We start from the raw sequence: 25242 nt of genomic DNA on the forward strand, positions 1-25242 counted from the left end.
GAAAAAATCGTATCGTCCATATCGTTCAAATGTATGGAATTTTTCAATTTTTTGTTATCCACATATTTTATATATTTATGTATGTACTTCTAATACTTACATCGTATGACATGTGTACGATACGCAACCTCGGACTATGTTCTATGCGGCCGTTGATGTCTTCTTTGAGAAGAAGTATCGCATAACCGTGCATTGAAATCTCTTGATTGAAATTTTTATTTCCTTTGTCTACAAAAATGTGCTTCATTGAATTACTTAGTGGAAAAAGTTTGTTTACATTATTTCGAGAAATGAGATTCTTCCAGTTTTTATTTCGGAAATATCATTTATCGACAATCGTCGTTAATGAGATAAAATATACATCATTCAAATTCTCTGTCGATTAATTTTTTCGTGCCTTTTATCTGTTTTTTATTTTTCTTTTTGTCTACTTCTTCGTTTTTGTGTCGAGATTTTCTAAAAAAGTATCCTGCAATAGGTGATGTAATAAAAAGAAAAGAATCCAAAAGCAGTGCGAGAAACAGATAATAATAGTTAAGATAGCTTACAATGCGAATGAAAGCGAGGAAGAAAGAAGAGAAAAAGTACTCTCAGGAAAGAAACCTCCATATTACAACTACCACACGCTATCTACCATGAGAGAGGCGGGCGCATAACTGGTGATTTGAATACCAAATCAACTTCTCTTGTGCAATTCCTTTAGTTTTTTTATTCCTTGTCCGTACGACCTTTTCACATTTTCCTGCGTGCTTTGGATATTTTTAGGCATGACACAATTTCCTTGCGATTCGCGACGACTAACCTACTGTAAAATACAATTTATAAATTGATTCAACAGCCATAATATTCATATCGATATTATTATTGCAAATATGTTTGCACTCTTATTATTCTACTAATTTGCATATTATTTTATTTTTAACATTTCTCGAAGCTTTATCAATGTAATTAATTAATCTCCTCGATAAACTTATTATAATTTCGATTCAGTTGTTGTTGATCATTTCAATGAAGAAAGGCAAATCAAAGATTACGTATTCGAAGGACATTAAAAAAAGAAAGAGATTCCATTCTACATACAGTGCTATATAGTGCTTCTCTTTACGCTCTTCATTTATTTACAAAAAATTTAACGGATAAATATTAATCTAACCCATATATAAAGATATTTTGTGCAAAATATAATAATGTAGCGAAAAAAAAACACCGAGTAATTTGATTTAGCCTCTCCTAGGCTTTGTCTGTATGCGAAAGACAGAGACATAGCCTAGAATAGGTTAGGTCAGGGCTCGTTCGACACGATCATATTCGCTTCGTACGTCGAAGACACGCCCAAGGTCAAGGATAAGCTCGAGGTCAATGCAATTGCCGACAACTAATTCACAGAACGTTGAACAAGATGTTATGACATGTGCGCGCAAGCGTAAGCAGAACTTTCTTTTTCTTTTTATTTTTCACAAATTTTTGCTATAATAAAATATCGATTTTATCATTTTATGGCTAAAACTGATTATTTAAATATCTATCGTTATAGTCACGGAGGATAGATACCAGGAGTCCGAACGTAATGTTGAAAGGACGGTATCAATTTAGGGGACAAGATATTTTGCCGGTAGGGCGCGCTACTTTTTACTGAGTACTCGTTTAAATACTTACGCGGGAAGTCTTGTTGCTATTGACAGCTCTGAAAAAAAATATTTTGAGGAACGTGGAATTAAATAAAAGTTTAAGGAAATTTTTAGAAACCTCAAAATTTTTCAACTCAGCAATATCGAGAAGCTTAAGAGATAATCTACAAAGTTAAAAACATCTGATATTAATAAATCATAATACAAAAATCAGTAGGCACCAAACCATTTTGTTTAAAAAAAATAGATTTATGCGAAGAAAAATTTTAATAAATTGAGTTTATAGTTCATTTTTAATCTTTCCATGTAAAATTATTAAAAATTGTCTCTATGAAAATTTACTAGTAAAAATATTTTTAAACATTGTCAAATGCCCATTTATTTGCGTATCACGATAAATATACTTGATGAAAAAAAAATAATAAATAAGTTATTGTCAAACATATTATTTTTTAATAGTACAAATAAAACATATTTAATATTTAAAAACCAAATTATTATAGTTTTAAGAGTATCCGGAATATTGCTTTCGTAATCGAGAATTTTAAATTATTTTTTAAATTAGAGTAATTAATTTTTTTTATTGATGGTAAATATGAGTTAAAATAATTTCGAATTTTTTCGATATTTTTTAAATTTAATTTTTCTCTTCGTAGGACTTTTATTAAAACATTTGACAAGAAAATGCCCCCGCGTTATTAAAAAATTGTTAATAATTTTTCTTGTTTCTTATGCTCATCACAGCCAACGAAAATCGAGATATTCCTTTTAGAAACATCATCTAATATTTCAAACATTGTGTCAATCTTCACTGTTTTTGTACCAACCACCATTAAAACAACTTCTTCTAAGCTTTTTATTTAATTTACATGCCACGAGCCAGGTTAACCAGTTCGTATTTACGTGTAATAATAATAATAGTATCGGTACGTTCTGAATACTTGCGCAGCCAGTGGCAAAAAAGAGAACTATGATCTGGATCAAGAAATGACTACCACAAATAATGTGAAAAATCCTATACTGTTTGGACTCCTGGTATCTATCCTCCGTGGTTATAGTACTAAATTTGTTTAGCTTGTACAAATCAAAATGAATTCACTTAATAAAATTGAACTTACGGAAGTAATAGATCGTGTCAAGAATTCGATACAATCGCTGATGCGATTCTCGCAACTTGGATGTAAGTGGCGCTCTCTTTAAAACATTTTCACAACTACATATTTCAGGTAAAAATTTATATTATCGACGACGGGGTACAAAATTCTCTAATTTATCTACTTAGTATTTTTACTCTCCAAACCTTTGTTTTTTTTTTATTTTAATTTGAACTTAATGCAATGAAAGCTTTTTTTAGTTATAGTTTTATAGTTAACTGATTGGAAAATAAAAAACAAGAATACAACGTTAATAAGTTGTAGCTGAATTTTATCGATAATAAAGACGATAAATATTACAAATAATTAACTATATAAAATTCTTTTTTATGCATTATTCTCTTTTTTCATAAAATAAATATCTGAAGTTAATTATTACACCATATGTAAAATCTCTTATGTACACGGTAGTGGTAAAAATTAACAATATTATAAACCAATTTTAGTGTTGCCATATTAATAAGAATGATATTTTTATATAATAACGTGAGCCATTTAAAATGTCATAGTTCTTTTAAAATTCGATCTATTGTAATTAAATTTCTTTTCTTTAAAAAATATATACATTATATATATATATATATATATATATATAAATAATGTATACATATATTTGCTATTCGATCGATTTTATAATATAGCCATATATATATATATACCAGGCTAGGTATTTAAAACAAATAACCCGAATAAATTGATTGTAATTTTTTCTATTATCGATAGCAATCGAGTTATTCAAATATCCTGTTTTAAATGTCTCACCTGGCATATAGAATCAATGCAGAAATAGTAATTGTGCGATTATTTAGGAAAAAATAGCAAGATGATCAGTTTCGTTTCTTTTCAACTGCATTATGTTCACATTTGTTTCTCGTTATTCTTTCTTCAATAATTTACATCGATTTTTGCAAAAAGGGTTGATTTTATTGCTACGCTTTTTTTTATTTTAATTGTGAAATTACTTGGTTGTAGAAATGTAAGCTGATTATTTATGTTCAAATAGGTACGTAAATTTTATGTTCTTTGCAAGAGTATAATTATTTGAAAATTTAATCATGACCCTTTAATCGTTGCCAAAATAAACACATGAGTATAAATTGAGAACTTGTTGTTAATATGACCAAAAGATTACAATGTTAAAATTTATGCTTTTATAGAAGCAATGTGTACAAAATTTTATATCAACAATGCATGCTATCATTTTCATTAAAATCGTACATAAAATTAATCGATAATGCATTTTAAAAATAATAATAATTAATATTCATAATATTAATCTTATAATAATTGATACTTATCATAGAATTAAAATGAATAATTTAATTAAAATATACTGATTGCATGATCCGCCGAATATATTTGTATCTTCTATTACAATGCTACTTGAATTTATTTAAAAATTTGATTGCGGTTATTATTTAAAAAAGTTTTCTTCGTCAATAATCTTCTAATTTCGTTGCAATAGAACAACTGTCACGAATTCTATCATTTAATTAATATATGACAATTAAATACGAGAAAGTTTATGTGATAAGTGAATATCTTAAAATATTCATCTAAATATTCAACAGATAATGCAAGCAGGATCAAATTTAGAAAAACAGCATTTTTGGTCTAATTACGCTAGTAATATTACCTATGTATGTACGCGAAGTCTTAATTTATATTTAGTAACTATTGTAAAGTTTAAAGTACAGTCTCTTCGCAACGCACAGTGATTATCAACTGATCCTGATTTTTCAGTCTATTTTAAATAGGTATGTGACAATTACCGACGTAAATGCATTTTATATGAGTTATTATGATTAGACTAATAGAGTATGAATAATATTTTCAATGTTAACCTATTATTGCACGTGGCAATGTAAATAATACATTATTAAATTATTTATTATGATTCGTATAATTTATGATTCTTCTTCTTACTTGATTGCTGTTTTAACAATAACAATTTATGTAACTTTTTTAACAGATTAAAACACTTAATAAATATTTATTGATACAAGATATTGACCGGTTGATAATCTTACTGTGTAAAAAAGAATATACATATATGTATATATTCCTTACTAAAGAAAATATCTAAAATATTAATTTAGAAAATATCATACCAGTTAAATTCTGTTGTTGATAATTTGTATAAATTTAAAGATTGATGTCATGTAATTACTGGTACGTACTTCTATAAATTATGATTTGCAGACTAATTGAAAATCTACTCATCTTTAGTGTTAGCATGTAAGTATGATATGTCAATCAAAGTATATTATTCTATAGGCAATGATAAACTTTAATAATATAGCATCGATATAATTACGTGAAACTGCACGTGCCAATTAAAAGGAATTCTATATTTTATTTGTATTCCCTATTCTTGTGCTAATATTAACCGTTTCAATTATACTCATCATGCACTCAACACAAGCATCACAACCAGGTTCAGAATAGTAATATATGTAAATGGAAATGAATTTCTTGATCGAAATAATAATGTAATATTCAAAACGATATTATTCCAACACTAAAATGGAATGTTTCAATATTTATCCTTCTGAGATATTCATTTCCATATCGTTATAATACTATTTACAAAACCTGATCTGGTAATAATCCCGCATAAATTACAAGACAATAATCTGATATGAAAAAATTCACTAACCATGATGGGACGTAAATGTCTAGTTTACTTTTGTCTTAATAAACTTCTCTTAGTAGTCAATGAAATATTTGAAATTCTCACACCTAACAGAGTATTTTTATTTTGTTCTCGACAGGCTGAAAAATTCTTATAGCCTAGAAATAACGTGTACTTTTTTCCAAGGAACGTCATATTCTTATGTTTATCTTTGTTATTCTTCATGCCGATACGGAGATTACAAAATACAAATAACTAGAAAAGTAATTACCGTAACTCTATTATAGAGTACTCGTTGATACTATTTATAATTTAGATATATTTTGAACAAAATATTCGACTATGTGTGCTACGCATTGGACAATTAGATACTTCATTATTTAACACATCATTGCTTTCAATAAAGATTGAAAATTGACTAGAGGCAATAATCTCTTGGATTTATACTAATAATGCTGATGACTGAAATTTTTAGCTAGAAATATAAGATTTATGCGGCAGCTTTTTTTATTATATCGATAATGCCTCTTGATTACTTTTTACTAACTTTTTGCTTATACAGCTACTGTGAACTAGTAATCGGTATGAAGCGGAAGTACTGGATATACATTTTATATTCTTCATGGAGAACTTTGCTGTATGTAGACTTATCTTCGATAATAACTTTTCATCATACAACTCTTTTGGCATACTAGAAATAACAGTTTTCCAAAAAAAATATCATTATATATACCCATTTTTCATTTGAAAAATATAAACAAAATTTCATGCGAATGTCAAAGTCTGCGTTTTCATCTATTCGGTGCCAATAAAGCACTGCAGAGTTTCCAATATTGTGCAATTTTTTTTTTTTGCTTGACTAGTAAAATTCGACATTACTCGTGTATCTTATTTGCATTTAGATAGATGTTGTAATACATGTCGTAATATGCAGTGTTTAGTGATTCATTACTTCTCCCTTCTTTTCTTCTTGCCCAGCTAAGTGTTAGTTTTTAATGTTCAATTAACTTTATTCATTAGAATTGACACTTTTCGCAAGGAATGCCTTAATAGAACACTTCTGTCAATACATGCCTGTAAATAGCATAATTTTATTTATCTTCAAGCTATTGAAACTTTTCTTTAACGTTTTCTTAAGGACTGTTATTAACTTTCAATTTTGTATGCTATTTGCATTATGTCATTCGTAACTTGTAGATTCGTAACTTTTTTTAAAACTTTTTATCTTTTTCAAACTTTCCAATATAGAAAGTTTGATTGATCTCTTGAATGCACATACATACAAGTACACACACACTTTACTCCATGAAAAGTCTCTCTCTGTTATCATTCAAAAATTTTCCATTAATTTTCTGTGCGCATTGGTACTTCAAACATTTGCATATACAACATTCACACACTTTTTTATAGCTTTAAGATATGTCACTTTGTACGAAGTCTGAATTACAAAGAAAGAAATATCTTGTTCTTGCCGTATAATTGACTTTGTAAAAATCGCGGTCTTTTACAAAGTGCTTTTTAGTGTTCCACATTATGTTCACATGATTTTATCCGTATATATTTTCCTTTTACTATATCTTTTAATTCTAATTAAATAAATATTACATCGTCAAGGTATCGTCCAAAATTGTTTTTACTCTATAATGCTGATACTAATTATCACTAGTATCAATGCATCACACTTATTATCTTCCTGTTTATATATATTCTATTTCTATATTTCTATATTTACCATTATATTTTTCATTTTATATTTAACTGTCTATGGTATTTATAAAAATACCGAATGAGTGTGAGGCAACTCCAAAGTTGTAATACTAGCTATGAGCAATGTCAAAGCAGTAAGTAATGCTGGAGTAACCAAAGGTGCACCAATTAACGTTTGAAAAGTTATAGTTCCTATGAGACCTGATATTCTTATGACAGCTGCGATAAAGCCAAAGGCGGTACATCTGTACAAATGATATAATTAATTAATTTTTATAATAGATTTAATTATATGTCAGAATATTATGAAATTAAACAAAATAAAAGGATTACCTTAAATGTGTAGGAAAACTTTCAACTGTAACCAAAGTAAGTGATGTCCAGGCAACCGCAAAAACTGCGATAAATCCTCCTTCAAATCCTAAAACTGCAGAACTATTTGTACCAACTAGTATTAGGCTAAGTGCCGTAACGGAAGAGAGAAATAAAGAGATCCCTGCGTACAAATGAAAAATCAAATGATTAATATTTTTCAAATATACTAAATTGTTTAAAATGAGTTTAAAAAATTAAAGATGAAACAAACCTATCATTTTTGGCCGTTGTAAAACTGTAAGTGCAAGTCCTGCTAATGTGGCTGCAGGTACAAAAGCTAGTTGAGCAACCAGATGACCATGTAATGCTTCTTCGATATAAATATTATAATCAAGATCAAGAGTTGGACATGGACCACTAAGGCTCAGCTTTGTGTTATTTTCCATTTTACATTTTGTAAAAGCTTGGGCTGACAGATCTGTATCTACAAATCTTTGAAAAATATAAAAAGACATATATATTAAAATATTAACATTTTATAATGTACCACCTAACATTTGGATAATAATACATACTTGGAGTGCACGATAATACTGTTTGTAAAATGTGTTTTGCTAGACTTGATGCTGCTGAATTCTACAAACTGGAAAGTACAATTGTCAAAGTCAACATGACTGAGTACCATTTTCGTAAACCTACAATATAAAAAAACTTTGATATATAACATAAGACATTTAAATATCTAATTCGTCAAAGATATAAAAACATCAACTTACTTGCAGTACAAAAAAGTTGAATCTTTATATTGGCGATTTTCCATAGAATCATTAAATATGTGATTATTAAAATCTTGTCCAGAAATTTGTTCAGTTTGAGCTTCATATTCCGTGGATCTTAAAAGTTTAAGATATTCTGGGCACCATACCATAAGACCATATAGACTTGAAAAAAAATGATATCGATCAAAAATATTTACAACAAAAATAGAGATTAAAACAATAATCAGAGGGAAAAATCTTACCCAAATGATGCGGTTGACCAAATAATTAAAAGTACTGCAGTCACACGTAAATGTGGCGTTGCAAATAATTCCAGAAAAGAACTCCAAAACTAAGATTATAACAAAATATCATATTTTGTATTGAAGATATAAAGATCTTTGTATATAAGAGATTATGTGCAAATAATTATACTAATTAATTTACCATTTCAATGGAATACATTATATCTGCCAAAACGCTAGTATGAGTACTAGGCGACGGAGGTGCCAAACCACGTGGTCGTTTAGTTGGAAGTTCTAGTTCGGAGAGTTGATACTGCGCACCCGCAGCTCCTTTTCTTGCATTATTTTTTTTGTATATTCTCTGTATCAAAAATCAAAGATTTTCAGAATAAAGAATACATAAAAATAAAAAAAATACAATATTATAATTTAATAACTACCTGATAAACCATCATTGCTTCGACGTCTCTTCCTGCCTCAACAAGATATCTTGGACTTTCTGGTAGAAAGATGAGTCCAACAGTTGAACATAACGCAGGTAAACAGCACAATAACAAGAAACGATGCCAGGCACTAAAGTGTTCTTTATTTTCCAGAACAACCATTTCTCCAGTAGTCGGTACAATTGTCCATGCAAGAAGAGCAGCATAGACACCGCCTAATGCTCCTGCTGCTACAAGTATACCTGTCCATTGGCCTCTACTTAATCTTGGGCAACACTCTGCGAGATATGCAAATGCTAAGGGAATAGATCCTCCGACTCTATAATAAAATAACAAAATATATTGATAATCTACCACAGAAATTAAATGAAAATATTATTAAAAGAAATATATATTTGCGCTCACCCAATTGCAGAACAGAATCTTGCTGTCATAAAAGTACCATATGTTGGCATAAATGTAGCGACTCCGCTAAATAAAGAATGTACAGACATAGCTGATAACAATGACCTATGCCTTCCAATTCTGTCCCCGAGACCTCCCCAAAACAGTCCTCCTAATGCGAGACCCATGAGAGTAATATTACCTATGATATAAACATATTTTAATGAAATTAGGATTATCACAATGAATCAATATGAAACCTAAACTTCACTAACCGAGCCATCCTTTCTCGTTATCTTCAATACATAATTCAACTTCAGCACTTGGTAATATATATGGGACAACAAAAAATTCAACAGTATCAGCAGCTAGACTTAGACCTGTACATAATGTTGCTAATAATTGGAAGTAACCAACGCCAGCCTAAAATAAAATGGAAAAGTTATAGAAAAAAAGGAGAGAAAGAAAACTTATGCAAATTTTCACCTTCAAAATTAATTGGAAAGCATTCACTTATAAAAGGCACTATGTAAACATTTGTGAAACCAATTATAAAATGATGGAATAAATAGAAATAATTTAAATAAATTTTTCTTCATATTTGTTATATGCAATTATTGTATCGAGATAATAATTATACGATATCTTTGTAATTCACGTAAAGATATTTACTGGGATATCCTGTAAATAACCATCGGGCCTTCGCGACGTATATCTCGTCTTAACGATTGATTCATTTAAAACCTTATCCATATCGTTGTTACAAATATCACGTCAAACCGGACTAAAAATTCTATATTATTTCTATATATAAAACAAAATGAATAGTCAGACAAACGATGTCGTTCGTTCTTAGACGTCAGTTTTGTTGATCCATTACAGGCGGCCCTCGACTTTCGCACTTTCTACTTTCGCACAATTCGCTATTCGCACCTTTTTAATCTTTTGCACTCCTATGTCAAGTGTGACTCGACATCGGTTTTTACCTCAAAAGATATAACTTTGAAAATTACAAAATATAAGAGTAATGAAAATAAAATGGACATTTTATTTAATTTATTTCTTCCTTTACAATATATTTAAATTTTCATATTTTTCAGTTAAAGTAAATTTTAAATAAAATATTTAAAAGCATTGGAAGCTGCAGGAAACCAAATTGAAATATAATTTAGAGTGCAAAGGTTAAACTGCCGACAATTAAACAATATTATAAAAATAATAATTTACAATTTAAAGCATTATGAATCTTAGACAATACTCCAGGACACCTAAAATCTCTGCAGAATTTATACTTGGAAATCAATGTTGTGTTTCTTTCCCCCAATGCTACCTGCCTCATACAGCCAATGGACCAAACAGTGATAGCTACGTTTAAACGATATTATATGAGGACAATAATAACTAAGGCCATCAAGGCAACTGACAGGTAAGATGGGTCAACATTAACAGATTTTTGGAAAAATTATAATATATGGAATACAATAAATAATATTGGAGACTCATGGGTTGAAATGAAAGAGCCAACAACGAAAGATTCCTGGAAACAATTATGCCCAGAAATGATGAGCGATTTTATAAATTTTGAAGAAACACCGGAAACTCTTTCAAATGAAATAGTTACCTTAATGAATGAACTAAACTTGAACGTCAAAAAAGAAGATGTTAATGAGTTGATTGAATCTCATTCAGCACTGCTGTCAAATGAATACTTAATTGAGCAACAATTGAGTAACAGTGAAATACACAATGAAAGTGAGGAAGAGAAAGCTGATAAAAACGTCACGACTTTGACAATTAAAAATATGAATGAAGCCTTCACGTATCTTGACAAATTTTTGACTATCATGGAAGAATGTGATCCCAATGGAGAACGTATATCTAAAGTACGTAGGGCAATTGAGAAAGACACATCATGTTATAGAAATCTTTATCAAGAAATGAAAAACATGGGTGGTATTCAACTAACTCTTGACAACTTTATAAAGGAAACACCCGAAAGCACTTAACACGCCTCTTTAACTTCATTATATATACATATTGATAGATAAATACTTTAAAACAAAAGTTTTTGGTGCATATTTTTTTACATTCCTTTACTTTCGAATATTCAACATTCGTACACACTTTCAGGAACCAATTATGTGCAAAAGTCGAGGGCCTGCTGTATTTCGATTCGATTATGTTTATCTTAGTTCATTCACCCGTAAAAAAACATACAACGCGCCGTTGCACCGTTCGTATTAGTTCGTTTTTCTTCGTACTCGTTCGTAGTACAAAGAACTACGAACGAATAGCCAATGAAAAAAGTGGGATGGAGCTTACTGATTTATTATTGGCTGATAGCCAATCGATGACGCCCAATTTAGTATTTTTGGAATGAGACGAATAATAAAAATGGAGTATTTACAAATAGACATCGACTTTGTACCTGCTTGATCGCATCCTCGTGAAATTGTGCGAGGAGCGTAGCATCAGCTGTGGAATCGATCAAATCATGCTCGGCGGAATCGGCCGAGGGGGCGTTCGCATTGGCATTGGCCGAATTAGCTGTTTGTGTCGTCATTTCTTCAGTATAGAGGCCACCCCTAGCATTCAGGGAACGATCTCCAGTTCCGGTTGTCGTCACGCCACCAGAGGAGGACGTTACACCACCCCCGCTGCCAACGAGCCACTGGCTTTCCTCCTCCGATGGGGGCATTACTGCCACAACTCATCTAAAATGTATCATTCAAACAATGCTTAATATTATATAATAAAAAATCTAAAGATACAATATTTTCTATCCCTTTCTCTCAATCATCTTTTTGATTGGATAACGATAAAAACCAATCAACGAGATAATTCTGCCGAAAAAATGAAGAATAGAAATGGCGCCAGATATGAATTCATAATCGTTATAAAAACCTACGATAATCATAACATAATCGATAAACTAAAAAAAAAAAAATCTTTATAGTAATTTGATATTACGTCATTCATACGCTTACCTATATCAATACTATGCTTACGGATCTTTCGACTTAGAAACGTGTTACGTATTTAATATGGCAGTCAACCCTATTGTATGCTTCTCTACATCGATTAGCATTAGCTTACGTATGTAAATTTTCTCCCATCTCTCTCTCTCTCTCTCTCTCTCTCTCTCTCTCGTAGTGATATCTTTTGCACGTAAATGTCGCACGTATTTACGTTCTTTGCACACGCGAAAGCGTGACGCGTTTCTCTCGTAATGGCATATGTGTTATACATAACTACGTGCACGAAAGACACGTGTCAACCTTGCGTCAATGCCGAATAGGCAAGCAAGCAAATGAGAGGATAGGGGAGGGAAACGATGTCTGACTTTATAGCCTATACTTATTATTTGTTCAATAATATGGGAATCTCATCATGTAGTAATGTTTTTCTAATGTTTCATTATTCTAGTATTAATCAATGTTCGATCGAATAATAATGAAAGTAATAATTCTATATATAAACAAAAAAATTGAGTAAAAAACCTATAATCATTATTCTCCTCATTATATTACCAGTAACAAATAAAAACTTATTTTTAGCTAGATTTACGGAATGGAACTTAACAAATTTCACGTTCTTACAGTGTAATTTTATCGTCATTTTTAAATCGCTCTAAAAATTTGATACATGTTATACTCCTTTGGGTCAAAAGAATACCTCTTTCTCCCTCCCCCTCCCTTTCTCTCTCTTACCCCCTCTCTTTGTCCTTCCGATCAGTAGGACAATTTATGTGTACTCACACAGAAAAAACCAAATTCATGCCTAACTTAGGCACGCCTGTTATCGATATTTTTATCGGATTTATGTTATGTATATGTACATTTAGATTCTCTCTTCTGAGACGAATAAAGGTTACATGGGCGATATAATTGAATTGACCTATGGCATAAAATGAAGAGAGAAAAGAATTTAACTAAATAGCGCATGCTCCAGATACTAATTATATACATTACTGTGATTTCTAATTGCGAGATAGTCGATAATAACTCATTTTTTTTTTAATTTAAAAAACAATAATAAGTTAGCAAGATCTTAAAAAGAGAACAACGGTAATTTATAATAGTGAACTAATAAACAATAAGTCAAGAATATAAACAAAATATATTTCATATTTTTTAAAATTATTTATATTATAAAATAAATATGTAAGATTTGTATACTTAATCTATTGTCGTAATTACCGGTACAATGTATTTCTATATGTACTATAGATCAACGACTTTTACTTATGATGAAGAATATCAGCATGCGGTTCTTCTAAGAGGAAGAAGTTATTTTTGAATATTGTAGAAGAATCTTACCCTTCTCTGCTTTTAAGCTAGTAATGATACTACAAACGCACAGCTTTCCCGCTCCTTGGTGAATGACTTTTCAATAACGAAGAAACTCCTCAAGTTCTCATAGAAGGAAGTGCAAAGTTATTTGACATACTGATAATGAATATATAGATAGAAATAGGTTCAAGTAAAGAGAAAATAGGATTCATATATGTATATAGAATGTGTGTTTCCAAATATGGGAATATAACTTCTGGCATAGTTTTAGTAAACTAAAATAAGAACAAAGTTCATGTAACAATATGCTCGTTACATCTTTGTTTGAATTTTGTTTTAGAAATAAAGAAGTAATTGAAATAATATAAAAATAGAGTGTAGATACAGTAGTTGAATTTTAAAATTAATAAAATCAAACTAATGAAAAAGAGAGAGAAAGAACGCGAAGAGATCAAGTAGAGATGACAAAAATAGATGCGACGCATAGAGTACGACGCTATTTAATCCTCTATATACGGAAGTTGAATTCTAGTTCGTTACTCATACATCTAAATTTCCATCTTCGGAAAAGTTTCGAACATAAAGACTATCTTGACAAACTTTGCTTGCTATTAACAATACTTTATACGATCGATAAAGAGCAAAATGTTGATATATCAACACGTATAAATAGGCATGCATACACACAAGTATATCACATACATATACACAAGTTTATCGAATAAAAGATACAAGTAAAAATGTTATAAACGATAAAAAAAAAGATTCATTTATTGTAAAGAGAAAGAGAAATTTTTTAAAGATTTAAACTATGAAAACAAACAAAAAATACTTGGAAAATTATACGCATAAAAGTAACACTATAAAACAATAATATTGGAGATACGACTTTTTGTTTAAATATGTAATTAAAAAAGTAACATAATTTGTCAATTGTAATTCAAATCGCGGTATGGTTGTACTTAAGTACGAAAATCGTTAAAAGTTTTTCTTTTCTACCCTCAAAATATCTTACGAAGGATATATTTTCGAAACATTTATTATTTGTATCATACAAATATATCTGTTCTTTCTTTTCTATGGTTAGTATTATTTATTAAGTCTGTAATTGTTTATCATAAGCATTATTATTTTCAAAGATGTTGAAATTAAAGTCGAAGTTGAAACAGAAAACTAATAAAATAGTCAAATATAACGAGAATAATTAATTCAACGTCAACTTCAACTTTTTATTTAACTTGAACGTCACCTTTCTCTTTTTTTTTCTTTTTTCTTTTAAATGAAATTTCTTCAACATCGCTTTCCTTTGAACTTTTAATTTTTTCTATAGTTTCACTCTCTTCTTCAACTTTAGCTTCAATATACTCAGGACACATGTATATACACACATGTTAACATAGAAAATATCATTCATGACAAATGGAAAAATACATTTAACAATCGATATATTTAAATTTCCTTCATTTCGATATAATTCGATAACAATCGATAATCACGCAGAATTCTATAAAAATTTTCGAAAGTAGAATTATTTTGACGCATATCGATCATTAACGATAATAAGTGGCATCGGAGACGAAGATCTTTCGAGATATCGTTCTACGCGCAAATATTTAAAGAGTCGCTTGCGAGATAAAAATATCGTTGGATAAGGATATCTTTTATCTTGCTCAATGTTAAATAAAAAGTGAACGAAACAAATGAATTTAGGGGAGACGGAGGTTGAGGGGGGAGTAGTAAGGATTATTTTCAAGAAATTATTGGAATAATTTCGATTGATCAATGAAAACAAATGTTTCAATTGTAATAATAAGAATAAAATAAAAGTAAAATAATAAAATGATTTGGAGTAGAGAAAAGAAGCTCGCGTGACATTGTAAAACGCAACGATGTTTTAAGCGTAATCATCCGATAACCTCCTTGTTTTAAAGCAAGCTCCCCCTCATTTGCTGGCAACGCTATCAAATATGCCGGCCTACGTTTCTCGTTAACGATACTCGTACTTACAGATGATGCATTCATCTCTTCTTCCTACGTTAGTTGGATGTGTGTGAGTGTGTGTGTATGTTGAGCACACCACACATACGTATATGTAGATACATACATGTGAATTTCTGTTTATTATAACGATCGTTCTACTTCAAATATTATACGAATCTCTCGCACACGACACGCAGATGCGCAGGCGTGTAACACTAACTCATTTTTCATCCTAAACAAAAACTCACATTTTCACCTGTGCAACTATACGACGCGATAAACTCTGACTCAATTGCCAGTTATCACTCGTGTACGTAATTACATGATAAATATTTCTTTTTATCACGACACTCTTGATCAATTTTCATACCTTTATCTACCACTGTGCTCCAAAGAGACATATTGATTACTTTTATTCATATTTTGTTATTTTTTTTTTCTTATTATTATTAACAATAACATTTACAATCGAATCGAATTTTTCTTCAATGATCTTTAACAAATACATTAAAATAAGATACGAAACTATTTAATTAACGATTCCGAAACATTATTAATTGCAAATAAAACAAAACGATTGCTTTGCTATATTTTTCTTTTTGGTTAGTCTCACTAAAAAGAAAAAAGAAAAATAAAAAGATAAATATTATCTTACTAATATATCATTAATATCTCATACATCATAAGCCTCCATATGATGTTCGTTTATCTTTCTATGTTAACGCACACTTGTGACTCTTGTTTAATAAACTTGACATATCAATGAAAAAAATAAATATTTCTAATTACGAAAATGATTTAAAATTTCCGATTTCGTTTGGAAGGAATATAAAAATGATAATTCATAATAAAATACAATTTGAAAATAAGACAATTTGATGAACCGAGTTATTCTTACCTGGTTAATAAAAAGTCGTCTGCAGAAACCGGCACCGAAACGTCACAATTTTTTCTTCTTTTTTTGTATCTTTCTTTCTTTCTTGTTTTCTCTCGTTTCTTCTAGGAAGCACCACTCTTCTGACAAAGTAGAATTGTGTACGACTCTAGCGTTGATCAATTCCACTGACTGCTTCATATAACAGTCGTCGATCCTTTCTTTACAGCACTCCTTTTTATTGATCGACGATAAAACTTAACCCAAACGAAAATTCGTAACTTAGAATCGTCTAATAGACCGAAAACGATAACTCACCCTTATTTATTATAACTACGATTTCACAAAGGGATTCGTTTTAAATGTGTCCTCATTTACGCGATAATCAAACTTTTCATTATATATTTATTCGAATTTCTTATTTTTTACATATTTTCCTTACGATTAAAGAAAAAAAGGAAAGAAAATAATAAGAAAAGAAAAAGAAAAAGAAATACGAACTATAGTATTAGATAAACACGAGATACGAGAACATTATCGTAATTTATATTTTTTCTTTTTAAAAAACTACGTTACATAGTTACGCGAAAGAATGTTTTTACGGATAATATTTTGAAGGGCGCTTCTCGTTCGATCATTGTCCTACCTCAAGGCATCCCTATTGTGCAAGGACGAAAGTTTCTTCTACTGACCGAGCTAAGAATTTTCTTGCATTTTTCTTCAACTCCCTTCTTTTCCCTTTTTTAAAAAGTATCCTCTTCTCGTTCGACAATTCTTCTTTTTTTCTTCTTTGCTTATATCCTTGTTTTTAAAACACTTGTCTTGGCACTGTCCTTCTTCTTCTTACTCTTATACACTGTCTCTTTGAGGAATAATTTTGATTAAAGGGTAGATATAAAACGCCGACGATTTACGAATAATAAGCGGCGTAGAAATATACTCATAAGAGAGAGAGAGAAAAAAAGAGAAAAAGAGAGAAAGATAGTTAGCCCTTTTTTCTCTCTCTTTATTAACGACTACGAGAAGAACCTTGAAAGTTTTTTTATGCAGTAATCCGTTGGCGGGAGGATGCAAATACGCTACTACGGCTTATTCTTCGTTTACCCGTGAAAATCTCGCGACTCGCTGACATTTTCACGCTACGAAGGAAACAACACTCCGTGCGTATCGATTTGACGCTACGCCTACGAAACCGACGAGATCACCTTCCTGCCCGTCCAAGGGGGAAGAGAGAGAAAGAGAGAGAGAACCCTGGCGCCCTCCCGTTACCCCCACCAGTACCACTCGTCGCTTCCCCCACTCTACGATTCGTTGTTCAATCCTTATACAACGATTTACAAAAAGATTGAAACTTTACCAAAATAATGTTCATTATTTCGACACCTTTTGTTTCTAATTATTAGCACTATTTTTTTTGTTTTTATTATAAATTCGTACTTCACAAATCCTTACTTTTTTCTCCTTTAAAGGTCATTAAGAAATAATTCTGGACGTTCTCATCGCGTTGCTCGTTTTTAGTCGAGAGCCATGTACCGGTATCTTGAATCTATAGTAGATGGATGAATCATCGTCTTTGGCTCTTCGCTGAAGGTTTAATTTCGACTTACTTGAAAGTCGATATCGCCCTTCTCTCAAAATACGATCCCTGCATTATGATAGAAAATTGTTCTCTCGACTTGACAGAGAAAACAATTTTCATCCAAATCTTTTAATTTTCTAATCTAATCACTAATATTTACGAATAATTTAGTTGTGCATATTTTAATATGCATCGACGATAAATAAAAACTATCCCTCTGTCAAGTAATACATTTTTTACAAAATTTTATTTCGCTAGAAGTTTCTTACCGTGGAATGCTAATCCAGTGATTAAAACTTTTCGTCGAAAAAAAAACATTCTTCTTTTATACATTCTTTAGACTATTAAACTTTGTTTACGAGGATAGATGATAAAAATATGCATAAAAATCCTTATTAAAAGCATACATATATATATATTCCCATTAATCGTCAGACATACTATCTTCTTCCAGCAGTTTTTCCTTTTCTTCTAATTTAGTTCGTGCAATTAACTCTTTAGCTGGATTAAAAACACCATTTGTCTGTACATTGCAAATATAACATCTCGTAGTCTTCTTATAGTGTTCTAAAGCACACTTTTCACAGAAATAATGTTTACATCTGTAAAACAAATAATCATTTAGTTATTTCGTCATTCAATTGAAATATATAATTATAAATTTTAGAGTAAGTACTTTGTAATAACTGGATCGGTAAAACTGTTTCTACAAATAAAACATTTAAATGGAAGAGATTCTTCATCACTATCAATCTCATATTTCTTGTCATCTTCATCTCCGCTGTTGTTGTATTCTCCAGTAGCTGCTTCTCTTTCTAATTGCCATCCCAGTTTATAATCCGAGCGATCATGAAGAAATTTACAACTATCTGTAAATAATGATATAGTTTTATAGATAATTGTAGACCAAACAGATCATTTAAATTAATAGCAATTCTTGCCAACCTCCAAAACCACAAAACCCAGTCTCTTTATAATCCTTGCATATGTCCGGTTGATAATCCCATCTAACTGTTGCTCTGAGATTAGCCGGAGCACGAATTGGTCCTTTGCGAACCATACCGCTGGATGCATTTCCTGCTGCAGTATCTCTTTTTTTATAATACTGTGCATAATTATTAAGACCTCTATAAATTTTATCATCTTCTTTTCCTTCAAGCTCCTAAAAAAGATATTACACCGATCTATTAATAATATGTTAACGATTATAATGGAGTACTATAAAGAATTATTTAAAAATGACCTCATTAATCTTCTGAGCTTTCTCAAACAAAGCTTGGGCATCTTTATCCTTTTCAGTTTCTGTTTCTAGAACAGCAGTTGCCCCCTGATCGCTTGGTCCTGCTGGCATAGGCGTCTTGTTACTTTTATAAGAAACAGTTACACTATCATCCTCGCTACTGTCATCATTGGTAGATTTGTGATGATATCGCTTTGTGTTTGTCTGTAAATTACTACGATTATACTAATTTTCTAATCCTTATTATAATAAGAACTTAATAAAAAATAAAAAAAATAGAACTTAATAAAAAGTAATAAATAATAAAAGGTATGACATTATTACGTCGCAACATTAGATTGGGATTAATAACTTAAATACATCCTTTTAATATTTACTTACACTTTGTCTCATCGGATTACGTTCGTCGAGCTTCTTCTCTTTTTTAACAACCGTAGTTTCATCTTCGCTACTTTCTATAAGGTAAAATATTGAAATTAAAATAAGGAAACGCACATAACCTATAAGATAGTTAATCGAATTTACGTAATAAAATTAAAAGATTCTTAAAACGATTTAAAAGTGACGTTTAATCTTTTGTATATTTTCTTACCATCTTCTTCATTTCCTTTACGCTTTCTTGACGTTTTACCTCGTACTTTTCTTTTTTTAAATAAAAAAGTACAATTCTTTTTATCTGCCTCTTGCTGCACGTCTTCCATATTTGTTTTGTAAACAACTTACGTCGTGTGTCTTTCTAATCAGACACCACTTACATATATTATTTAGTTGATATTTCATAGAGAACTTAAGGTATTTTTTTCCGATATTCTACAAAATAATTATGATAGCATTACTCTTAATTAAAGGGATTTATTATCATTCATTCATTAATTATCTTTCAATTCATTTATGCGGTACTTTTATTAGGTTATATTATGTTTCTATATACATACATATATTTCATGACAGTTATAAGAGTATATAATTAAATATACCTAAATCTTTATTTAATATTTGCAGATCCTTTTAAAATCATGAGTAACAAGAAAAATATGGCAATTGATTTCCAAGATAATATGATATTGTTAACAAGAAAATATTTGAAACGCAAAATAATGTGTCCTGAAACAAAATTTCGACATCACATGAAAGAACGTTTACATATATTGGATTTATTGAAACGAACTGTAGAAATGGGTGAAAGCAATTCTGCATTACTGATCGGTCCAAGAGGCAGTGGAAAAACTACGGTATGTATTTTAATGTTTCTTCATATATTTGTGCAAGTGATTGCCAATTCTATAGATTTCTTTTATAGATATCTATACATTTTTTAGCTCATCAACAGCGTATTAGTAGAATTGTCCACTTTGAAGTTTTTTAAAGACAATGCACTAATAGTAAATCTGCATGGTTTAGTACATACTGATGATCGTATAGCATTGAAAGATGCTACGCGTCAAATGCAATTAGAAAATGTAGTAAGTGATAAAGTATTTGGCACGTTTGCAGAAAATTTAAGTTTTCTATTAGAATGCTTAAAATCTGGAGACAAGAAACACACTAAGCCAGTTATTTTCATACTAGATGAGTTTGACTTGTTTTGTGAGCATCATAATCAGACTCTGTTGTATAACCTTTTTGATGTTGCTCAGTCTGCTCAGGTGAGTATAAATGAAATAATGTATGCATATATTCTTAGCATAAAAAGCTTTTCTTAAATATTTACCAATAATTATTTTAGGCTCCTATCTGCGTACTGGGCATAACATGTAGATTGGATGTTATAGAACTTTTAGAGAAAAGAGTAAAATCAAGATTTTCGCATAGGCAAATATTTATTTTCCCTAGTGACACTTCCTCTGCTGAACAACCAACGTCTGCTTTTGATGATCGTTTAGAACTTTTTCAACATCTTCTTAGTTTACCTGATGATGAAAATGTAAATAAAATAGAGCAACAATATGATGACTGTACAATAGATCCACACTTTGGTTCGATGTGGAATGAATATATTAAAAGTTTAATTAGTAATGTTACAATGGTAAACTTGTTGAAAAGAATGTATCAGATTGATATTAGCGAGAGAAGTTTCAGAAATTTCTTAGCGGTCGCTGTTTCAACATTGTCCGAAAAGCATCAAACATTAGAAGTAAATGACTTTGTAGAAGCAAGTAAAATATTTTCTCAGGATGATAAAATATTAATGCTTGAAGGTTTATCTGTACTAGAAATGTGTTTAGTAAGTAGCAATGTTACAAGTATTACAGATTAAATAAATTATAATAGATGATTTTAAAATACAATCATTGCAGATCATAGCTATGAAACACGAAACAGAAGTATATGACGGTGAACCATTAACTTTTGAAAGTGTCTACAATCGATATGTTAAATTTACAAATCAGAATTCTTTCATTCATTCTGTTCAAAGACCAGTCATTATGAAAGCCTTTGAACATATTAAGGTAAGCTATTTTATTAAAGACAATTATAATGATTACATCGCAATATAAACTTGCATATATTTTTTAGAATTTAGAATTTATAGTACCTATAAGTAATGCAAATACAAGAATCGATAAAGAATATCAAAGATATAAATTTTCTTTGTCATCTCAACAAGTAATGGATGCTGTGAAAAATTATCCAGGACTTCCTACAGAAGTCTCCCAATGGGCATTAAGCAGTCTATAATGAAAATATGACTTTGTACAAAATATTGCATATGCTAAGACTTTTAGATCTGTAATTTCATTGTATTGTAATGTACTTTATATATTGTTCCCTTTAGTAAATTCGCATCGTGTGAAAATAATTTCTTCAGAAAAGAGATTAAGACAGTATGTATGATATATTTATGTATCATTCGTATTAACAATATTATAACAATGTATATTCTTGTTTTATATTTCATAATGACTTTAAATAATCAATACAATATTTCAACTCGTTTCTTTTATAAAAATCAATTTTTTCATAATACATATCAAGTATTGTCATATCTAACCATTGTAAATATACTTTACGTTTATTTTTTTGTCTAGCAATAAGAATGTTATCAAAGTCTTATGAAATATAGAATCGTCAGTTTCAAGTTAATTCGTGCTACAAAATTCAATATAAAATCGTCCATTATAAACGTTCGTAATAGTTGAATTATATTTAAACTAACGAATTTTGAAAAAGGAAAAATATTTTGATTGAAATACATATGAAATGTGACAAAACTAATCAAGCGAAATCACATATAGACTAAATATTATGTGAACTTTGTTCTTCCTATTTATTATTATTAAATTTATAGTAATTGATAATTATATTATAGGAAAGAGTGTAAACAAATTTGAATATTTATTAAAGAATGTGTGCTGGTTGTATACGTTACCTTGAAGCATGTATGAATACACATTTAAAAAAATGTTTATACATTTTTAATAAATTTATATTCACACAAGAAAGATCTATTTGTAACTATTTTCTAATTGATCCATGCCAAATGTGACGATATATTTCTTATAGGTATCATAGAATTCGTCACTGCATGTATTGGAGAATTCAAAGATTTTTTTTTAATACCTAAACTGTTAATTCTTATCAAATTTCCTTTACGTTGTTTTTTTGTAATGTATGAATTATGACCTATTATAAATATAATAAAACACATAATATATAGTATTTTACGTAATATATATTAAATATGTACATAATCAATTATATTTGTATTTTTTATTTACCTGGGTTTATTCCAACAGGATTCACCTTACTTAAAGTATCAACTAACTTAGAAGAATCAAAAGCAGACATCGCTCTACTCACTCCGATCTAAAAATTTATTTATGTAATATAAAACATTAATAACTTTAAATATTAATTATTAGCTTCGTAAAGATGCACCTGCATGTGTCGTATTCTATGTTCTACTAGATCTGCACCGAGTAATTCTTCATCTTCTTTCATTCTTATTGGTAAGATTTTATCAATTAACTGAAACATATATATATATATATATATATATATATATATATAATTTATTTAAATCCAAACTATATATAAAAGAAATAGCTTTATATCTTACCCACAACAATATTATGGAAACAATAAAACTCCAACTGGACAAACATAATACAGATAAACTTTGCACACCTAACAAGTACCAACCTCCACCTGAATGAAAATTTGTCTATTCGCTTATGTTTTTCTTTTTTTTTTATACATACTTATACATATTTCATAAAAATATCTCTACTGTACAAACCCTTGAATAAACCGCTTCTGCCACTAGTAGTGCCTAAAGGGTATGGATTATCGGCGAACAAGCCAATAGCTATAACACCCCATACACCACTTGCTCCTAATGTAAATGTTTTTAACAATATAAAATAGTATAATTTTCTATGGATGATAGATGGAATTACTGTTATTAACATAAATATACCATGTGTAGCAGATGCTCCAACAGGATCGTCAATGTGTATTCTATCTAACATCGGCATCATAAAACAAGTAATAAATCCACCTATCATACCTATTATTAGTGCTTCCCAAGCGCAATATAAAAAACATCCACCTATTAACGAGATACAAAAGTTAAAATTTTCTTGTTCCAAGTTTAATACTTTTATATTGGATACATTGTCATCTTCAACCTGTAACAGCAACCAATGCTCCGAGAATTCCGTTTATTTGACTCAAAATATCAATCCCATTTGGATTAGTCAAACTAAATCCAAGGCCAACTAAACCACCACCCATACTAGCCATCATTGTAGAAACAGCTGCTCTTGCAGCATATTGCCAGCGTTGACCACTTACACCATATGTACTGCCGCTGTTAAATGCTAACCATCCCCACCTATTATAATAAATGTCATTTATATCGTTTTATATAAAGTTAGTCGAAATTTACAGAGATAGATTAATGCTTGATATTACCATAATACAAAGAGCCCCATTATAGCGTTTACAGGACAGCCCAAAGGTAAAGGTTCTATTCCGAAATCATATCTACCTAATCTTGGTCCAAGCATGATAGCACATGCAAGAGCTGTATTTATATAATGTTTTAGCATTTATTAATAATCTCTTAAGTTTGCTCAATTATATAATACACTTTACCTGAAACTCCACCCACAAGATGTACTGGCCCTGATCCAGCTATATCAACCACACCCAAGGATTTTAAAAATCCGTGATCACCCCATACCCATCCTGCTGGTATACAATATACAATTGTATTTAAAAATGAGAAAAGGCAATAAGCTTTAAAATTACATCTGAAAATAAGTATTACATAATTATATTGGTATTTTTATTTCTATTAAATACCGAAAATACCTTTCAGCCATTGCCCCACTAACAATAGTTGTAGATGTGGTAGCAAAGCTTAATTGAAATAAGAACGCAGCACATATGGGACCCATAAGTTCGCTACCTACGGGTGGATCAATTAAAAAACCTCCGCTTCCAGCAAAAGGATTAGTCGGTTTATTCAAGCCAAAGCTTATACTAAATCCAAATAGCCAATAAGTTAGTCCACCAAGAACTATGTCTACCACATTTTTCATCATTATATTAACTTCATTTTTTAAAGAAACGCATCCTGATTCTAACATACCAAAACCTAAATGAATTTTGTTTTTTGTAAATTACAGATATTTTTATTTTATATTAGCTGTGTACTATAACTTCAAAATATAATAATGATTTACCTGTTTGCATAGTGAAAATAATAAAAGAACTGGTAACTATCCAATTACTATCTTCTTGAGTAAGATTGTATATCGAACTTACATATTCATAAATGGTACTGTTAGTAATATTGCGTTCATAACTATTTATCTCCATATTCTGCAAAGGATTCTTTCAATGCTGAAGGAGAGACTTCTTTTCACTTCCGAAGAAATAGCTAAGTGGAACGCTTTCAGGAAAAACAAGTTAACAATTCAAAAGGTTTGGACAAACAGGTTAAATATTAATAGGACGTCTCTAAGTATGATTGCATGTTTAAGCTAGGATGGGAGCAG

General features: G+C 30.0%; 4 protein-coding genes and 1 long non-coding RNA gene across 9 annotated transcripts; 2 read left to right on the forward strand and 3 right to left on the reverse strand.

The window, feature by feature from the left end:
• The first annotated feature begins 553 nt into the window (after positions 1-553).
• Positions 554-6024, forward strand: LOC149031671 (uncharacterized). The gene is made up of 2 exons (XR_016177517.1): positions 554-1423; positions 1535-6024. It is a non-coding gene; the product is annotated as an uncharacterized LOC149031671 (long non-coding RNA).
• Positions 3037-17647, reverse strand: LOC107068064 (synaptic vesicle glycoprotein 2B). Of its 2 annotated transcripts, XM_015324106.2 has the most exons (13): positions 17062-17647; positions 16440-16672; positions 11698-11983; positions 9545-9692; positions 9291-9471; positions 8883-9204; positions 8645-8803; positions 8461-8549; positions 8216-8380; positions 8015-8134; positions 7711-7931; positions 7458-7620; positions 3037-7369 (listed from the first exon to the last, which is right to left on the reverse strand). In XM_015324106.2, exons 3-13 carry the CDS (start codon positions 11965-11967, stop codon positions 7189-7191), a joined length of 2019 nt encoding a protein of 672 aa, XP_015179592.1. In that variant the 5' UTR covers positions 11968-11983; positions 16440-16672; positions 17062-17647; the 3' UTR covers positions 3037-7188. The 2 variants fall into 2 exon arrangements, with proteins under 2 accessions (XP_015179592.1, XP_015179590.1); XM_015324104.2 differs by having other exon boundaries at positions 16440-17647.
• Positions 14448-22677, forward strand: Orc4 (origin recognition complex subunit 4). 3 transcript variants are annotated; one of them, XM_015324128.2, is made up of 6 exons: positions 14448-15851; positions 20237-20466; positions 20554-20880; positions 20961-21458; positions 21532-21684; positions 21752-22677. In XM_015324128.2, the coding sequence occupies exons 2-6, from the start codon at positions 20251-20253 to the stop codon at positions 21911-21913; spliced, it is 1356 nt and encodes a 451-aa protein (XP_015179614.1). In that variant the 5' UTR covers positions 14448-15851; positions 20237-20250; the 3' UTR covers positions 21914-22677. The 3 variants fall into 3 exon arrangements, with proteins under 3 accessions (XP_015179614.1, XP_089031354.1, XP_015179612.1); XM_089175228.1 differs by lacking the exon at positions 14448-15851 and adding an exon at positions 19519-19543; XM_015324126.2 differs by lacking the exon at positions 14448-15851 and adding an exon at positions 19888-20026.
• mdlc (RING finger protein mdlc) lies at positions 18223-20001 on the reverse strand. The gene is made up of 6 exons (XM_015324137.2): positions 19827-20001; positions 19616-19689; positions 19238-19438; positions 18940-19156; positions 18671-18863; positions 18223-18596 (listed from the first exon to the last, which is right to left on the reverse strand). Exons 1-6 carry the CDS (start codon positions 19933-19935, stop codon positions 18419-18421), a joined length of 972 nt encoding a protein of 323 aa, XP_015179623.1. The 5' UTR covers positions 19936-20001; the 3' UTR covers positions 18223-18418.
• Positions 22021-25211, reverse strand: Amt (Ammonium transporter). 2 transcript variants are annotated; one of them, XM_015324125.2, is made up of 11 exons: positions 24928-25211; positions 24554-24839; positions 24335-24492; positions 24152-24263; positions 23866-24071; positions 23655-23786; positions 23475-23570; positions 23295-23383; positions 23114-23203; positions 22954-23041; positions 22021-22858 (listed from the first exon to the last, which is right to left on the reverse strand). In XM_015324125.2, the coding sequence occupies exons 1-11, from the start codon at positions 25061-25063 to the stop codon at positions 22698-22700; spliced, it is 1554 nt and encodes a 517-aa protein (XP_015179611.1). In that variant the 5' UTR covers positions 25064-25211; the 3' UTR covers positions 22021-22697. The 2 variants fall into 2 exon arrangements, with proteins under 2 accessions (XP_015179611.1, XP_089031353.1); XM_089175227.1 differs by having other exon boundaries at positions 23475-23786.
• Between the last annotated feature and the right edge of the window lie 31 nt (positions 25212-25242).

Source organism: Polistes dominula, unplaced genomic scaffold, assembly GCF_049000335.1.
Source record: "Polistes dominula isolate Pdom_NZ unplaced genomic scaffold, Pdom_raw_medaka contig_82, whole genome shotgun sequence".
In the NCBI taxonomy this organism is placed as follows: domain Eukaryota; kingdom Metazoa; phylum Arthropoda; class Insecta; order Hymenoptera; family Vespidae; genus Polistes; species Polistes dominula.

Excerpts from the sequence above, each read along its gene's own strand:
- LOC107068064 (XM_015324106.2), bottom strand. The coding sequence starts at position 11,967 with ATGCCCCCATCGGAGGAGGAAAGCCAGTGGCTCGTTGGCAGCGGGGGT. Across the intron at positions 8,804-8,882 it reads AAGCAATGATGGTTTATCAG|AGAATATACAAAAAAAATAA; the intron begins GTAGTTATTAAA and ends TTTTTGATACAG. Across the intron at positions 8,550-8,644 it reads TAATGTATTCCATTGAAATG|TTTTGGAGTTCTTTTCTGGA; the intron begins GTAAATTAATTA and ends TTATAATCTTAG.
- mdlc (XM_015324137.2), bottom strand. The coding sequence starts at position 19,935 with ATGGAAGACGTGCAGCAAGAGGCAGATAAAAAGAATTGTACTTTTTTA. Across the intron at positions 19,690-19,826 it reads TAAAGGAAATGAAGAAGATG|AAAGTAGCGAAGATGAAACT; the intron begins GTAAGAAAATAT and ends TTTACCTTATAG. Across the intron at positions 19,439-19,615 it reads GTAATCCGATGAGACAAAGT|ACAAACACAAAGCGATATCA; the intron begins GTAAGTAAATAT and ends AGTAATTTACAG.
- Orc4 (XM_015324128.2), top strand. The coding sequence starts at position 20,251 with ATGAGTAACAAGAAAAATATGGCAATTGATTTCCAAGATAATATGATA. Across the intron at positions 20,881-20,960 it reads ATGTTGCTCAGTCTGCTCAG|GCTCCTATCTGCGTACTGGG; the intron begins GTGAGTATAAAT and ends TAATTATTTTAG. Across the intron at positions 21,459-21,531 it reads CTGTACTAGAAATGTGTTTA|ATCATAGCTATGAAACACGA; the intron begins GTAAGTAGCAAT and ends CAATCATTGCAG.
- Amt (XM_089175227.1), bottom strand. The coding sequence starts at position 25,063 with ATGGAGATAAATAGTTATGAACGCAATATTACTAACAGTACCATTTAT. Across the intron at positions 24,840-24,927 it reads TATTTTCACTATGCAAACAG|GTTTTGGTATGTTAGAATCA; the intron begins GTAAATCATTAT and ends AAATTCATTTAG. Across the intron at positions 23,204-23,294 it reads TTTCCATAATATTGTTGTGG|TTAATTGATAAAATCTTACC; the intron begins GTAAGATATAAA and ends TATATGTTTCAG.